This window comes from Chionomys nivalis, chromosome 19 (assembly GCF_950005125.1).
Source record: "Chionomys nivalis chromosome 19, mChiNiv1.1, whole genome shotgun sequence".
Taxonomy (NCBI): Eukaryota; Metazoa; Chordata; class Mammalia; order Rodentia; family Cricetidae; genus Chionomys; species Chionomys nivalis.
The window spans coordinates 46,622,031-46,639,291 of NC_080104.1; the positions used below are offsets into that span (position 1 = coordinate 46,622,031).

At 44.9% G+C, this 17,261-nt stretch overlaps 1 protein-coding gene across 1 annotated transcript in view; it reads right to left on the reverse strand.

The window, feature by feature from the left end:
• Positions 1-8,530: 8,530 nt before the first annotated feature.
• Positions 8,531-17,261, reverse strand: part of Reep3 (receptor accessory protein 3) — an 82,576-nt gene continuing 73,845 nt past the window's right edge. The window contains exons 7-8 of the mRNA XM_057751052.1: positions 14,974-15,119; positions 8,531-13,453 (exon numbers count right to left, since the gene is read on the reverse strand). Of these exons, the coding sequence (XP_057607035.1) occupies positions 13,397-13,453; positions 14,974-15,119 (203 nt within the window). The 3' untranslated portion in view covers positions 8,531-13,396. The remainder of the gene's footprint in view (positions 13,454-14,973; positions 15,120-17,261) is intronic.

Sequence of the window (17,261 nt, forward strand, 5' to 3'; positions counted from 1 at the left end):
TGCACCTCGGACTGGATCCTCAAACTGCAATGTCTCCTCCCACCTTATATTCCTCTCTCTGCCCAGGCATATCACTCCGTGCTGGGATTAAAGGCATGGGATCCCAAGTGCTAACTCTGTTTCTCTTATAGACTGGATCAATTTCACGTAGCTCAGGGTAACTTTGAACTAACAGGGATCTTTCCACGTCTGTCTCCCAAATCCTTGGCCTCTAGTGGCTTAGCTCTGCACTCTGATCTTCAGGCAAGCTTTATTTGTTAAAACGCAAACAAAATATCACTACAACCCTAGCTATGATTATTTTGTTCACAGGGAGTCAATGTCCTGGGTGCCGTGATCATCTCCTTCTCTAGGCCAGAGTCAGACGTGTGCCAAGTTGTTTTTCATCTTCTGAAGTTGATGGCCACCCCACCCTGAAAGTGCTCCACTTCATCTGAAGTGAGATAAGGTATCATATCTAGGGCAAGGCATCGTGCCACAGCAAGAGAATATAAGCTCCAAGTTCAAGGACGTTTGTTCTCTCTGGGGTCAAACTTCACCAGTGGCAAACGGAGGCAGCAGAGAGGCAGTCAGAGCCACACACACACCCTTGGATCTCTTTGGACTAGTCTGAGTTTCATTTCCTCCTGGTAATCCTTCTAGGGAAACCCCCTGACTGCTGGCGGCCCCGTTGTGTGGCTGGCTGCCCAAGAGCAGCTGCTGGCCACAGTAGATCTTTCTTTCTGCGCTCCGTCCTTACCCTCTGACCTCCAGGCTTAGACCTCCTTGGCAGAGTTTCCCACCTTCTGCATTTCACAATAGCTGAACAAGGACCACCTTGATGAATATAAGGATATCACGCTTGGCGGGGGGCGGGGGTAGTGAGTAGAGATATTTAGAATATGATATTGGTCCCAATTTGGCGGCTGACCTAATATGTGAGGAGTGAGACCTAATATGTGAGGAGTGACTTAAGCAATTTGATGGACACCCTCTTGTCATCCACCAGCACTTGTAGCAAATATGAAGGCCTCAGTGAATATTTTTAAATGAATGTAGGATGGTTCCATCACTAAATGAAGACCACAGAAAGATTTGCTTGTGTGTTTAGAGACAGGGTCTCCTCATGTAGCCCTGGTCTGGCCTAAAAACTAGACCAAGCTGACCTTAAACTCACCGGTGATTTTTTTTTTTTTTTTTTTTTTCGTTTTTCAAGACAGGGTTTCTCTATGAAACAGTCCTGGCTGTCCTGGAACTCACTCTGTAGACCAAGTTGGCCTTGAATTCATAGAGATCTGCCTGTCTCTACCCCCTGAGTGCTGGGATTAAAGGTGTGCACCACCACTGCCCAGCTAAAAGTGTGTTTTTTAAAAGAACAACAACAAAATAAACAAAACAGGGTCTCTCTATGTAGCTCTGGCTGTCCTGAAATTTCCTATGTAGACCATGTGATGATCTGTTCTGTCTCTTTAAGAGACAAGCCATACCCCTCCCCCCGCCAGGCAGGCAGATCTTCCTTCCTGCTTATAGCCTGAGTCTCTTCCTTTTCTGTCTCCCTCTGAAATAGGCAGCTTCTGCCTCTCCCCACTTCTCTCCCCCACCTCCCTCTCTGCCTCTTTGCTCTTCTCCCCTTCCCTTCCATAACCCACTAAATAAATATTCAACCTCACCCTGCATGGTATGCCTATCCTTCAGCCTCTCCCCTGCCATGTGGTTCCCTTCCTGGGACCAACCGCCTTCAGAGACCTGCAGCATGGTCTTGTGGCATGACCATCTGTCTGTCTCTCCTCGTGGCCTGCTGCAGCCACTCGGGGAACTGTGCTGTTCCTGCCTGGGACTGGCTGCTCTCAGACCTGCTGCCTGCCACCACATGGCCTGCTGCCACTGCTCAGGGACCTGCAGCATTTTTTTTACTTAATCCATTTCAGACCAGACTAGTGAAGAAGAAGAAGAAGAAGAAGAAGAAGAAGAAGAAGAAGAAGAAGAAGAAGAAGAAGAAGAAGAGGAGGAGGAGGAGGAGGAGGAGGAGGAGGAGGAGGAGGAGGAGGAGGAGGAGGAGGAGGAGGAGGTAGAGATTGGACTGCCTCTGCTATCTTTCTAGTACTGGGAATAAAGGCATAATCCAGCATGCCTGGAAGAGTTTTTTTGTTTGTTTTTGTTTTTTTAAGGTTATCTATGTTGACAAACATCAAGGCTCCAGTGCAGGCTTGAGGTTGTAGCTTAGTTGCCATATTGCTTCCTGAAACGTGATTTTTGCCATTTTATGTTAATTACACTTGCTTACCATTTAGGAGGATCAGGATTGAATTCCCAGCGCTACATTCACCTGTACTCATAGGGCTCTTGAGGTAGAGGCAGAAAGACCAAAAGTTCAAGCTAGATGGACAGCAAGTTCAAAGCCAGCCTGAGCTACAGTGATTAAAGTCTTAGAAAGATTGGGGGACAGCCTGCCGTGTTAGAGATCAAGGTAATTTTATTCTGGTCGAGTTTAAACACGAATTTGACTGTTGCAAATAACACAACGGAGCTGCAAACCAGTCCTGGCATCGGGGATTCAGGAGTAGCCAGGCACCTGGTGGGCACAGTGCTAAATTCTGAACCTCTCAATTTCGAGCCATTCTTATGCAAAGTCACAGTACCAGACAGCTAAGAGGATCTTCCAGAGATTATCTGGCCCCTCTCCCCAGGTTCCAGGGATGATCTGGCACACAGGTTTAGAAAAAGTGCTGGTATTTATTTTACTTCTTTTGTAGAGCCAATGTTCAACTACCAAATAACAATATTGTGTTACAGAGGCGCTGGCCAAGAAAAGCTTTCGGAACTAAAAAGCAAGAATCACCCTTTGTTCAGCTGTAATAAGGGGGTGACCTCTTGCAAATCTAGCTTTTTTTTTTTGGCAAAGTTAAGGATCTTTTAGCCCTAAACAGTATTTAGTGTTAAGCATACATGCTAAATCGGAAATAGCTGTAAAATAACTAGTATGCTTGATGCTAAAAACGTGAGATGGGCTGGAAGCACATGAAAACACCATCGCATAGGAGAGACATAAGACACTCAAGTTATAGCTGGAGCTGGCGCTGGAGGCAGTGATACCACATGCCTTTGATCCCAGTGTTTGGGAGGCAGATCTCTGAGTTCGTGGTCAGCCTGGTCCACAGAACAAATTCCAGAACAGCCAGGACTACACAGAGCAACCCTGTCTTGAAAAACCAAACCAAACCAAAAGAACAACAAAAGACCTTTCAAGCTATAATGTCGACAAGAGAGGAAAGTTAGGGCCAGTGGAATGGTTTAACAAAAGCCTCCTGACCTAAATTCCATCCCTAGAAGTCACAGTCCAGCTGCCGCTCTAACTCCACGCACATCCTATACACGCGATGCTAGGTAATTTTTATGGAACTTAAGTACAGTCAAATTTGTTTCCTTCTCCCACTCCCTGAACCCCTCCCTCTAAGCCCAAGAGGGCCAGAAACTCTCTGTGTAGCTAGGGATAACTTGAACTGATCCTTCTGCCTCTAACGAGGATGTACTGAGATTACAGGACTGTGCCAAGTCGGGGTTATGCAGTGCTGGGTACAGAACTCTGGGCTTTGTCGATCCAAGGTAAACGCTCCACCAACTGAGCCACATTCCCGGTCCCTCACCAGTTACATGTTAGAAATGGTGACAAGGAAGCATTACTCAAATATTTGAACACTTAGTGCGGGTACTCAGGACTCTGGATTTTTATTCTCATAGAAGCCAGGAAGACGTGGGACCTCTCCCAGGTTGGACAAGCTTTGCTTGGTATCAGTTGGTGAATAGGTTAGAAGACAGGGCCTATTTACCCTCCCTTCCCTGAAAGGGTGGGTTTGAGGGAAGGCCTTGCCTTAAAGACTGCAATAATCTGTCTGAACTAAAAAGGGCCACCTTTTATCATTTTCTTCTTGGTTGTGATTTCATTTTTGTTTTTCCGGCATCCACTCCCCACCCCGCGACTCCTGATTGTCACATTTGCGCAATGACCAAGGATGTTATGACACCCTTAAATAAAAATCTGAGGACAACTTTATGAAGGGCTAAACAAATCGAGTGGAAAAGATTTGTTCATATCGTAGCATCCGATAGACGCAGACTTTCTGGAACAGTTTAGAACCCTTGGCGAAAACAGTTGTAGAGCAGATCGCCAAAACGGCTCACCAACGTCACAGGGGCGCGGCCACCCTCCCACGGCACACTTCTCCAGACACGCTCAGGTTTCGGAGAAAATGGAGAGGCTACTTGAAGTTCCTCCCTCTTTGGGTGATGGAAGATCCAGGAGGAGAAGAGGACCTGGGACCAGAAAGGCCTGCCTTTGAAGCAGGAACCAGAGTGCAAAGGGAGGAGGGACTCAGCTCTGGTCTGAATCGGTCCACAGCGAGTCCTCCTCCCCTCCCCTTCCCAAGCGTCCCCGCCGGCCCCTCCCTATGCCATCACCTCCCGGGGAACTAGAGTTGTTAAATCCCACGCGGTGGGCTGGTCTCCATGGCAGCCTACTGGCACGACGCCATCACCCCAACCTCCCCAGAGCAGCTCCAGTTACTTCCCACCCCAGGGCCCCGGCCGCTTCAGATTGCTCCCAGAGGTGGGACGCCCAGAGCCTCAGGCATCTGGAACCCGGCTGCGAGAGGAAGGGACGGCCTCTCCGGGAGCCCCACCTCCGGCCCTGGAACATCTGGGTGCGGGGTGGGTGGGGGTTTAGCACTCCAGATGTAGTTCGCAGGCCGCCAGCTGTGCGCGCTCCCAGTCTTGGGCAGGCGACGGGCGAATCTGGGTGGACGCGTGGGAGGGGCTGGGACTTTTCCCTGTTAACTGACTTTAAAACCCGGGGGAATCTCAAATCCTGTTCCCGGCGTGGGCCTACTAAATCTCACACACACTTGGTCTAACTGGCCTAACGTAGGAGTTTCTAACCAGCCCCCACCCCCGCTCCGGGCACCTCTTTAAGCTTCCCAAACCAGCGCAGGAAATTTATTCCTATAAAATAAATACATTATCTTCTTCTGCCGACCCCTGGAGCTGGCATTGGGACTCCAGCTGTGCGCCAGGGAGCTCCATTTGGGTAGGTGGAGGGGGATGAGGGCTACACCTGGAGCTTGCCCTAAAGCGCCTTTTGACCCGAAGTGGATTCCACATTTGAAGTTGGGGGTCTGATCCACCCTACACTGGCAGTTCAAACCGGGAGAAAGTCCTGTTGAGCCTTGTGACTCAATCCCCCTGGAATGTGCCTGGAATAACAATGGGGACTTGAAAGCTTTTTATGGCCGAGGTATCTGGTGGAGAACAGGCTGGTTTGGCTGCGCTGGCAGACTGCCGAGGGGGCAGCCTTGCCTAACGCTGGGCTGCGCCCGAGCATCTGGTTTGAATCAGCCCCAAAGTATTTCTATCGGCTTAATCCACCATCCCGCAGACCCGACAGAATAGGATAAGCCAAATATATTCCGGGCACTCCAGTAATACCTAAACCCAATCACGTTTTACCGTTGGTATTTCCAACTGCCCCAACGTACAACTGTTATTTTATAGATGTTGCGAATTTAACTTCCTTTTCTGAGCTTGCGGGTGGGCATGTGCAAGCAGGGTTCTGTTACCCTTCTTTTTGTATGAGGCCTTGGAATAGTGAAAAGGGTCTGAGGCCAACATATGTGTTGTGTAGCACTAAATATATAGCCGCATTTCCCCTCAACGCCCTACTCAGAATTCCAAACGCAAGTTGGAACAAAGGCAAACGTGTCTGAGTGTAAAGGGCGAGTTTGTGCCAAGAATTACAGTCACAGGGGTAAATAACCTTGTTTTCTCCTTCAGCAGTGGCTACCAAACCCCGGTTCTTGGAAGGTGGCCAACTGTCTGTCGGGTGGAGGGCGCAGCTAATTAGAGAGCCCATAAACCTCTCTGTCAAAGAGGGCATGTGACCTTCCCCCCAAGTCTAAACAATAAAGGCAGCTAGCTGCGGGGACTCAGCACCGCAGCCCTGCGGCTTCCCTAAATAGGAACAGGATGAAGGCCGTACTGATGGGGTTACCGAGGCTCTCCCGGCTCACACCAGGAGGAATCGGTCACTCCGCTTCCCAGTATAGCTTGCTTCAATTACTCTCTCCAATCTATTTAGAGGATGCGGTTGCAGAGAGCACATCGTCTAATCTAAATGAGGAAGCAATTATTCCTCGCTGCTGTCAGACGCGCTTGGAGATAGTTGGGTCAAAGAGCAACCTGCTGTCACGTGACCTTACTCCGCACTTGGTAAGATCAACTCTTACCAGCTTTGCTTTTCTAAAGCGCATTTCCCCCGTTACATTTCCCCCTTCTCACTCCTTCTTGACTTTAAGTTATTCTAAAGTAAACACAATACCTCTGCACGTGGCTTAATGGTAAATATTAAACTTTTGTGCGGGTTTACAGGTGTTTTCTCAGAATATTGCAAAATGGGATTCTTTTGTCTTCTCGGCTTTGTCTAATTTCCCTTCCTGTGGGCCTCTTTGCTAGCTTGAATTTTATACAGTATGTTGTAAAAAGTATAAATAACTCAGCTCTACTTTCCTAGAGCACAGCATACGGAAACTGTCGCCTGCTGTGCGTCCCAACCGCAGTTTCAATTTAAAGACCGAATAAAGTTAACCCCCTGTGTGAAATGGCGTTGGACCGTTTGTGTGTGTGTTTTATTAGTTGAAACCGGGTATGGAGGAACACCAGGAATTCTTGGTGTTGGGAACAGGGCCCACAAAAGGGTTTACAAGGTGTGGTTTGAAGGGAGGGAGGCCAGGAACAAACGCTGCCGGGAGGGCCTGGAGGAAGGAAAGCACTTCCTGAGAGGATGCTCCTCTCAAGTAGCCGCATCCTCTTTTCAGACGCTTCCTGTTTGGTCTTAGCCAATAATTGATGGTGAATTATTTTCCCTATTTAGTTTAAAAGCATCTTCTCTCTCCTCCCTAAAGCTAAGAGCTAAATCAATGATTGAACCTAACAGCTGACTCCACTTAATCTTCCGATAAATATCCGAAACTTCTGTTTTATAAAACCATGTCTAGGTTAACTATTTTCAGTATCGTGTGATTCCCAAAGTAAGTATAATGAAGTCCAAAATCCCAACGATAGGGCCTGGAGGTTATTCACGGGATTGGTTGATGGGCTTGCGGGGCAGGGTGATACCCTGGCTGACAGCAAGAAACAAAGGGGCATCAGAAGCTAGCAAGTAGTTGTTCTTTTTCAGCATAGGTTACAGCATCCCCTTCTTTGTAGGCTAACCAGAGCTGAAACTTCTACAACCAGAAGCAAGGAAATGGCTTTATTTTGAGGTGGAATTCCTTTATAAATTTAATTATATTATGATGGCTACTTAAATATGTCAAGTAAGGCTATACCACTGTACCTATTTAACACTACTAAAGTATCTTTTGTCTGTCCATCCCTCCCTATTGCTTCCATTCTTATATCAATCTATTATCTATCTATCTATCTATCTATCTATCTATCTATCTATCTATCTATCTATCTATCCATCTGCCCACCCATCTATCTGTCTGCCTGCCTACCTACCTATCTATTTACAGGCAGAGTCTCACTATGTATCCCTGGCTGGTCCTGAACTTGCTATGTAGACCAGACTGGCCCAGAACATCTATAGATCCATCTGACGGTGCATCTTGGGTGCTGAGATTAAAGTCATATACCACACTACTCCTGACTTCTACCCTTATTCTTAGGATGAGGTCATGAATCTGCAGACTCTCAGATTACACTCCATAATGTGGGTGGGGCCTAATCCAAGTCCGATGAAAAGGGAATGTGGTTAGCAACATGTACCTGCACATGTCCAAAAAGTTAACTCTTCCATTGCCAGCCTATGGGGCTGCCTTGCAAAGTTTGGTCTTGCTAACCTTTAGAATCGCTTGAGTCAATTATTTAAAACAATCAATCGATGGATCGATCTCTTCCCTTTTCTAATGGTAGTGTTTTCCTGGTGAACTCTGACTATTCTTGATTCCTGGTGGAACCATGACTTTTTATATCACTCAAATTCTGAGTAACTTAAATGAGGTGTGGCACTGATGATTAATCCAACCCTTCTGAAGTAGTCTGTGACGGTACACCACAGCAGAAAAGAATCCAGCCATATGCTCTCCTCGCTTATTTTCTCTAAACCTTGGCGACTGGAAAAAAAAATAAACTCTCACCCTGGTGCCCAAGATCTATCTCTGATCGTCACCGCCTAAGGACCTGAGTTCTGTTCACAGCATCCACATGGTAGAGAGGACAGACTCTCTCTCTCTCTCTCTCTCTCTCTCTCTCTCTCTCTCTCTCTCTCTCTCTCACACACACACACACACACACACACACACACACACGAGAACTGAGTAAGATGGTCAGATTCAGAACACGTTTTGAAAAGCTAAAGGATTCACCACTGTGTTGGATGTTAAGAGGTAAAGGCAAGAAAAAAAACCCCACATATTTCTTTATTTTTATTTTTTGGTCACACCAGACATGGTAGCACATGCCTTTAATCCCAGCACTTGGGAAGCAGAGAGGGCAGATTTTTGTGGGTTTGAGGTCAGCCTGGTTTACAAATCAAGTTCCAGGACAGCTAGGACTATTATTACAGGGGGAAAGATTTATTAAATGATCTACCTACAAGAAATCTCAGAAAAATACAGACATTTTGATAACAGTGGATTCACTCTTTCAAAACAAGAACTCCCTTAAATTGTTATTCTGTCTTCTTAGCTAGGCTGCGTTGAAAGATAAGCACACAATGGTACAAGCTGGGTAATTGATGCATGTTACTGGATCTATAAAAAGGGATGGTAACTTGATTAGCATATAACAACAAATTCCCTGCTCTCAAACAGACGGAGCTCCAGAACACTTCCCCGATACAGAAATCAGAATTCTCTGTTATATTCTATGCTGGAGACAGCCAGTCAGTCTATGGTGACAGAGTTCCTGTGCCATTTTCCCTGCTTCTCTATCTAGCATCCAAACTCTACAATTCGGGACGCTATCCTCGGCCTATGACAAGCTTTACAGAAAGTAACAAGAGTTGTAACTTGCTCTGTTGACTGCAGTCCGAGGGACATGTATGTTGTCTGGTACTAAATCAAGACATGTTGAGTAAGAAAAAACATTCACGGAGTTCAACACAGGGATGCCGATACATAAAGAAATACCCAACTGCCCCTAATATAATGAGTTTATTTTATTGTAAAAATTCCCCAAATATACTTGCAGAGTCACCCACGTACAGGGCTTGAGGACAGCTTTAACAAAGATCTTACAGAGTTATTTTTGCTTAAAGTATTAAAGTACACAGAGTTAAAAAATACTACAAGAAAAAATTGTTAAGTCAGGGTCAATGCTAAAAAGGGTTGATATACAATATTCAAAAAGGGTCAATCTGCAGAACACCCCTAAAAGATTACAAAAGTACTTAGAGAAAAAGAGACTTTCTTTTCAGAACACTTTAACCTTAGAGTATGTTTCTGTAGAAATGCTACAAACCACAAATCAGCAATCTTCTCAAAATTTACCCGACTGTTTAACAAATAAATCAACCTAAAAAGGAGAGGACAGAGGAAACAGGTTTGGAATCTGTATTCAGAGTTCTATATTTAGATCTATTTAGCTCTCCTTAGTTTTCCCAATGAAAGGCACTAAATGAAAAATTAGCCTATTCCAATTTAAAAAAAACATTTATAGTCAATGTAAGACATTATAGTAATACCATAAAGGTCCAGGCATCTCCCCAAAAGTACAGAGAAGGAAGCAGTAGAAACATTTAACCAATGTTTGACATAATTTTCGAGTATTTACATGCTTTATAACACTGTGGAAGTCTTTGGTGGTGACACACGAAATAAGATCCCTGAAAACACGCGAGTAGTTAGTTCTTCATCCATGCAGTGATCTTGCCAGCAGTGGTGGCCGGATCTCATTATTTAACCATCGAAAACACACAGCGACGTGCGTGAATGGCATCTGATGGGCGGAGTGGGGTGGGCTCATACAATTGTGCATTTAGCAATCAGATTATTTCTGGTTCCTTTTTGTTTTCCATAGACTTTTCTTTATTATAAATTATGGCTATGTATGCATATCCATGTGCTGATATGTTCACACATGTGTGCAGCTGCACCTGGACATCAGAAAGGGCATCCCCTGGAGCTGGAGCTGCAGGCCGTTGTGAACTACCTACCAGGTATAGGGCTAAGAACTGAGCCTGGGTCTTCTGTAAGAGCAGTATGCATTCTTAAAACACTGAGCTGTCTGTCTCTCCAGCTGTACTTATGGCTCCTTTTAATACCAGAAAGGAAAAAGAAAAGAGAGACATAGAAACTGTAGCAATTCTCATGCTTAAACAACAGTTAAGTATGGGGATCAGTTCGGTATTAGTGATCACACTGAATGACTGGATAGTCAGATAAGATACTAGTCGGCTGTGATTTCTGGATAAAAGCCAAAGAGCAGAGAAACAGTGCCCTAAACAGGCGTGTGCATTGCATGCTGGCGCCCCAATCGGCAGTAGGGTTAAGTCAAGGCACTGTGGTCTATGAATAAATTTACATCTCTTAAAAAAATCGGCAGATTCAAAAGCAGAGAAGTAAACAAGACCAGCTCCACCATCAAAGAAACAGAACAAAAAAAAACCCTTTAGCTCAGTATACAAAGTTCAAAGACAAGGTTGTACTATGCATGACACGTGACTGTGGAGGACAGAATCAAAGCATGAGAGGCAGGACAGACAGCATCAAGTGCGGGAAGCATGTCAACTGCTGTAATATGCCGAAGTATGGGCTGGGAACGAGAAGGACAGTGAATAGGAAGGCCAACATTAGATCGGAGCCACGGTGGCACCTTTGTTTGGGCATTCTCATTCTACAAGGTAGTAATTCTGCCAATTTGAAAAGCCCGTGAAACATGGTGTGGTGGTGGCACACACCTGTAATCTCAGCACTCAGAAGGCTGAAGCATGAAGAGTGTCCACAAATTCGAGGCTAACCTGGGCTACATAGTGAGTTTCAGGCTGGCTAGAGTAAAACTTGGTCTCAAAAAATAAAATAAAAGCAACCAACCAAACAAAAACCACAAGCTGGGCACGGTGGCTCACACCTTTAATGTCAGCACATGGAAGGCAGAGAAGGCAGAGGCAGGTGGATCTTGGGGAGCTTGTAAGCTAGCCTGGTCTACACAGCGAGTTGGAGGACAGCCTGGTCTACACTGTGAGACTCTGTCTCACAAAACAAAAGAAAAAATCAAAAGAGAAAACAAATAGCATATGAACTCCTTAAAGGATGGGTAAGTTTGTTCTAACTAATTTTTGCTTTTTTTTTATTCTGGGATTGAACTCCAGGCCTTGCCTATGTCAAGCATGGCATCTACCAGTGGCTCCAAAGGGCAGGTTTAATGAAGACACTGGACTTTTAAAAGATAAGATGGTGCCAACCAGTCCCCATGGAGACAGAGTAACTTACTTATCCAATTGCCTTATCAGGTAATACTGCCTCTGCCCGGGAAACCAAGCTGGCAGCATGGCGTTTATACAGAGCAGGACAGGTCCAGGCTAAATAAATAACACTCTTTCCAATAATTTATTATGTGATTTTATAGATGTTTGACTAGAAGTCGTCTAGTAACAAAGACACTATGAGTCAAAGCAAAGTAGATTAAGTTCTGGAGAAAAATTGAATTTTATTTGGTGTTAAATATTTGGTGTTTAGGAAATAATCAGAGTAGCATCAAGAGGTCATGTATGAATGACACTCAGACACCCCCAACTAAATATTGTTTGATTATTGAAATTTTGATTATCCATCATCCCAAATACACCGATTTAAGATTCATAGTGCAGTTAGTAGGGCAACCTGAAATAAACCTCTGAGTTCAATCCCTCTATACCTCTCATATTAAAAAGGTGATCTTTTTTCTGGGAGCTTATGCTATATAGCATCAACTGTTTATGTTCTATCTTGACACTCATCTTCAGGGAGTAAACTCAGCCAGGAAAAAGATTCAAATGACTTTAGTCACCACCAGGTCTCTAAACCAGCATCTGCGTCTGCCAAGCTTGAGAAAGGGGTGTGGTCACTGGGCAGTTCCATGAGTCAGAATACACTGAGTGCAGTCGGGCAGTGGTGGTGCACGCCTTTAATCCCAGCACTCAGGAGGTAGAGGCAGGTGGGTCTCTGTAAGTTCGAGGCCAGTCTGGTCTACAGAGCTAGTTCTGGGACAACAAAGGCTACACAAAGAAACCCTGACACTAACTGCCCCCCCCAACCAAAAAAAAACCAAAACAACCCCCAAAAACAAACAAACAAACAAAGAAAAAAAAAGAAGGAAGCAAGCAAGAAGAAAATACTAAGCACTATACTGGTCTTGACTCTCTTCCAAAAATCTACATTTTAAAACATAAAATAATACAATTGTTGCTGATAAAAACACATCAAATTCAACTATGGAAACTGGTTAATGTTAATAATTTCTTAGATGTCAAGAATATAATTAAAAAGCAGTTAAAATCAGTCAGGTGTGATAATATACACCTGTTATCCCAGCAACTGTGTGGAGGAAGCAAGAATAGGATCGGGAGTTTAAGGCCACCCTTGGGCTACAAGAGACCTTTTCTCAAAAAACAAAAATCAAAAAGTAAAAATTTAATGAGTGTTAGCTATGTGTCTCTACTATAAATCAAATGAATTTAACAGATAAAACAAACACATAGGAAAAGGAGATGATGCATTTGAAGGCATAATTTTGACATGTCAGAATATAAGACAACAAAAAAGACGGCATCAATAAAATTTAAAGTAAATGTACAGTCATAAAATAAGTAAACAATTTTCAAGTGTGCAAAACCAGCCAGGAAAGTGCTGTGTGGACATCTGGTTTTCAAACATCTGTTTCAAAAACTTTGAACTCACGGTGGAACGATTCCAAGGCTTATGTAAAGGACATGTCACCACCTTACACTATGTCTTTGTCACGACACTGGCTGCTCAGTGGCTGTCACCACCCTCCTGTGACAGATGCGGGCGGCATGGATGGGTGTAAACACAATGCAACACTAGAAAGGCAAGTTGTATCCTGAAGGAGAGACTTTTCAAGTATACCCTGGGTCTGTGTTTTATCCTTAGATCCCAGACACTCAGTGTTGCTGATGAAATCAGATAATGTGATTCTCTGTAACTGCTGTTATAGACATGTACGTCAATAAACCTTACATAACTACATTTAGCAGTTAATATCTACAAGTAATTGTTAAAGAAACACAAACTCTTTAAAATTATTACAGTAAATCCCGTCCTTGCTGCAATCAGAAGAATCAAAGTGTAAGTCCTGAATGCATCGAATTAGAATATGAAGTTGATTTGTTAGGGTTATTTGTCTTGAGATAGGTGAGGTGAAGACACTAAAAATACACCTGTGGTCTCTTCTTCACTTTATATTTGAGCGAACCATACCGCACCTGAAGAAAGAAAAGTGTTAGTATTAACAACAGGTAACCCAGTCAGGTAGTGGTGGCAGAAGGCAGGTGGATCTTAGTGAGTTTGAGGCCAGCCTAGTCTACAAAGCGAGTCAGGACACAGAAAAACCCTGCCAGGAAACAAACAAAAACCACCACTACCAAACACCCAAACCCAAATTAAACAAAACATAACCCAAAGTAACTATGTATTAAAAATGCCATAAGCGCCGGGCAGTGGTGGCGCACGCCTTTAATCCCAGCACTCGGGAGGCAGAGGCAGGCGGATCTCTGTGAGTTCGAGACCAGCCTGGTCTACAGAGCTAGTTCCAGGACAGGCTCCAAAACCACAGAGAAACCCTGTCTCGAAAAACCACAAAAAAAAAAAAAAAAAAAAAAAAAAAAAAAAAAAAAGCCATAAGGACATTTGTTATTTTGTATACTAGCTAAAACTAACCTAAACTAAAACAAGCAGAACTAAACAGACTGACTGCTCTTTTAAACTAAGCAGGCTTTTTGTTATTTCTTTCTTTTTCTTTTTTTTTTTTTAAAGACAGGCTTTCTCTGTGTAACAGCCATGGCTGTCCTGGAACTCACTCTGTATTCCAGGCTGGCCTCAAACTCACAGAGATCTGACTGCCTCTGCCTCCTGAGTGCTGGGACTAAAGGTGTGCGCCACCATCACCCTGCTAACTAGGTCGGATTTAATACCTCATCATCACAGTAATTGTTTTATTCTTCTGGTATAAAAAGCCAACTATCTTGGAAGGCCAGACAGGAGGACTGTAAGATCAAGCTCTACTCTGGCCACAGAAGGAGCTCTGGGTCAGTCTGGGCAACTTATTGAGACCCTGTCTAATATAAAATGTGCTGGGAACACAGCTCAGAAGTATAGTGGCTGCATCGCCTCCACTGGGCCCGCCCTTGGTTCAAACGCCAGTTGAGCACCCAAAGCAATCGGTCATCGAAGCACTCTTACCAGTTACAACCTTAGTAAGAACACCCACAGAAATGGAGCTGGTGACACAACAGTGTGCGCAGTACACAGGACATTTCCAATCCCAGATGAAAACACCGACTTACTATTTACGTCTTGCTGAGGACACAGTCGGTCAGTGAGTCTTAGCACAATGACACCATGTGACTGCAGGGAAATGTCTACTATTTACTCATCGTGTATGGCTTGCAGAAAGCAACACTATGCAGCTGATTCCGTTAGCAACTTTCCTTGCCAATGTAGAAGGCAGCAAGAGACAGAGTAACTGTGGGGTTTGCTAGACGGGAACGCCACTGTCTACAAAGAGCAGAAAATAAGAACTTTCCTATTTCAAAATTTCCGGTGTGGTGGTGGGGGGATGCCCCTAGAGCTCCCACCACTCCCGCTTTAATGACAGGTTTGAACCACCATGCTGCCCTCTCCCCCAAATCCTTCGTTCACGGGTTGTTTTCTATCGGTAACGACAAAGCAGAAGGAAACTCCTCACACAGATCATCAGGAAAACAGTTACCCGATGCACACTGACCTCTTTGCGGCCTTTGATGGTCTTGACAGACTTCATGCTCTGGGACCGCCGCAGCCCCTTGTGAGTCACCATCTCGTCATCCGAGAACGGCCCCTCGGCCTCTTCGTCTGTTTGCTCACCTCCATCTTTCACTGGAATTCCGTAGGCTAAACAAATGGCCAAGAAGAGCATGTCTTAGACAGAGGCCACAGTTAGCCTGCCTCTTCACCTGCCTGACATGAGGGTCTATCTGGGGTAGCTCTGCCTGATGTCTGGAAAGTGCCCCCGGCCCTTTTCAGTGAACTTTTGCTTTGTGCACGATTGCAGATAAGGATCAGAGGACTCATTTCCGCCACGAACTTCTCCCTGACAGCTTTTATTCATTTGCCTACTTTTTTTTTTTCTTTTTTTTTTTGAGATGAATCTTGTTCTGTAGCCCAGGCTGGGCTGGAATTCACAGTGATGGCACCATAGCCAGCAGTCCATTCTCACTATGAACAATAAGTCAGAGGGCTCGGGAGCCAGCTCAGTAAGTAAGAGCACTTATACAAGCACAACGAGACCTGAGTTCAGATCCCAGGATTCAAGTAAAATCTGGACATGGGCCTCTAGACTCTTGCAACTCCACTGCTGTCTGTGTATGCGTGTGAGGTGGGCACAGATAGAGACAAGAGGATCTCTGGGGAGTTCTAGGTTGTCAGCCTAGCAAAGATACATGCCCCTCGGGTTGAGGGAGAGACCCGCCTCAAAGGAATACGGTGAGAAGGAGAGAGGAGCACACACTACACAGTCAGACATGATACACACCGGTGGCATCAAGAACTCAGGAAGCAGAGAAGGACTGATTGTGTCTAAGGTCTGCCTGAGTTAAAGGTAAGACCCCATGTCAAAAGAGGATTGGCCAGGTGACTCAGCTTGAGTTTGAGAACACACGGGAAAAGGCAGAACAAGAGAATGACTCCAAAGTGGCCCTTTGACCTCTAAATGCACAATAATAATATCTAAGATTTTAAAGAGCCAAAACCAGGCAGGCTGTGGTGACACACATCATACATCCTTAATCCCAGCACTTGGAAGGCAGGGGCAGGCGGATCTCGGAGTTTGAAGCTCGCCTCATCTACAGAATGGGCTCCAGGACAGTCAGAGTTACATAGAGAGACCCTGTCTCTGAAAAACCAACCAACCAGCCAACCAACCAAACAAGACAAACTCAAACAACAAGAACAAAGCCAAATAACACCAAAAAAACCTTGGCTCTCCTAAAAATTTCCAAACAACGAAATAACACCCACACCCTATTAAAAAGAAAACAAAAAAGAAAAACAACAACAACAAAAAAAAAAAACAAAAAAAAGGCCCTCAGAGAAAAATAATCAGATATGCTGTAAAGTTTCTTTTCACTCCCACATGAGTTGCATAAAACCCAAAAGTTGTGTTTTAGGGTGTCATTTGTGCCTTTGATTTTAATTAGGACCCAAGCCCCTCCACTACTTGTCACATTGTTGGTCAAATGATGAGGGAGCCCAGGAAAGATGCAAAGGGGCTGCAATCGGAAAGGGGAGTTCACTGGGGCAAGGTTACAGTGTGATCAAGCCGGGAAGTTTCCGCTGACAGAAACTACTGGCCATAAGATAGGTGTTAAGAGGAGACCTTCAGCACACAAGATCAGTCAGTGACCACAGGGCCAACTAAGTGGCTGTTATGTGGCCCGATAAATACTCATTTCTGTTCACTATTCAGGCACCCAGGAGGGATGGCTATTGTAAGAATCCTAGTAGTATTCCAGGTTGGGAGTCGGAGCAAGAGCACCCCATCCCTGAAGGCAGGGCCCTCAGATTCTAGCGTGTCTTATCAGGATAACGTGCCAGTACACATTGCTGGGCCCCACCCGTGGAAGCTTGTGATTCAGCAGGCCTGGGGCGGGGCAGAGATGAGCATCTCTAAGAAGCCCTGGGGGATGATGACCATAGCTTTGAGAACCTAACCTGAGGCTCCTGGCGAAAGCCAGACAAGGGCCAGTCTAAGGCAATGAAGACAGGGGTAGGGGTGTGTGTGCGCGCCCGCGCAGTTGTGTGGCCCTAAGCAGTTTTAAAGCCCTCTCTAATAAAGATAAGGAGTGCACGATAAGGGCCCAGGAGGAAGCAGGGATGAAGTTTCCCATCAGGAAAATGGTGTGGAACAAATGTCTGTCAGCCAGCTCACCCAGGACACAAATAATTTGAGACTTTCCATGCAGATTGTGAACAGTTGCTAATATGCTTTTCACTCTCATAATAACATAAAAGACGTTAATTATATATTAGGCAATA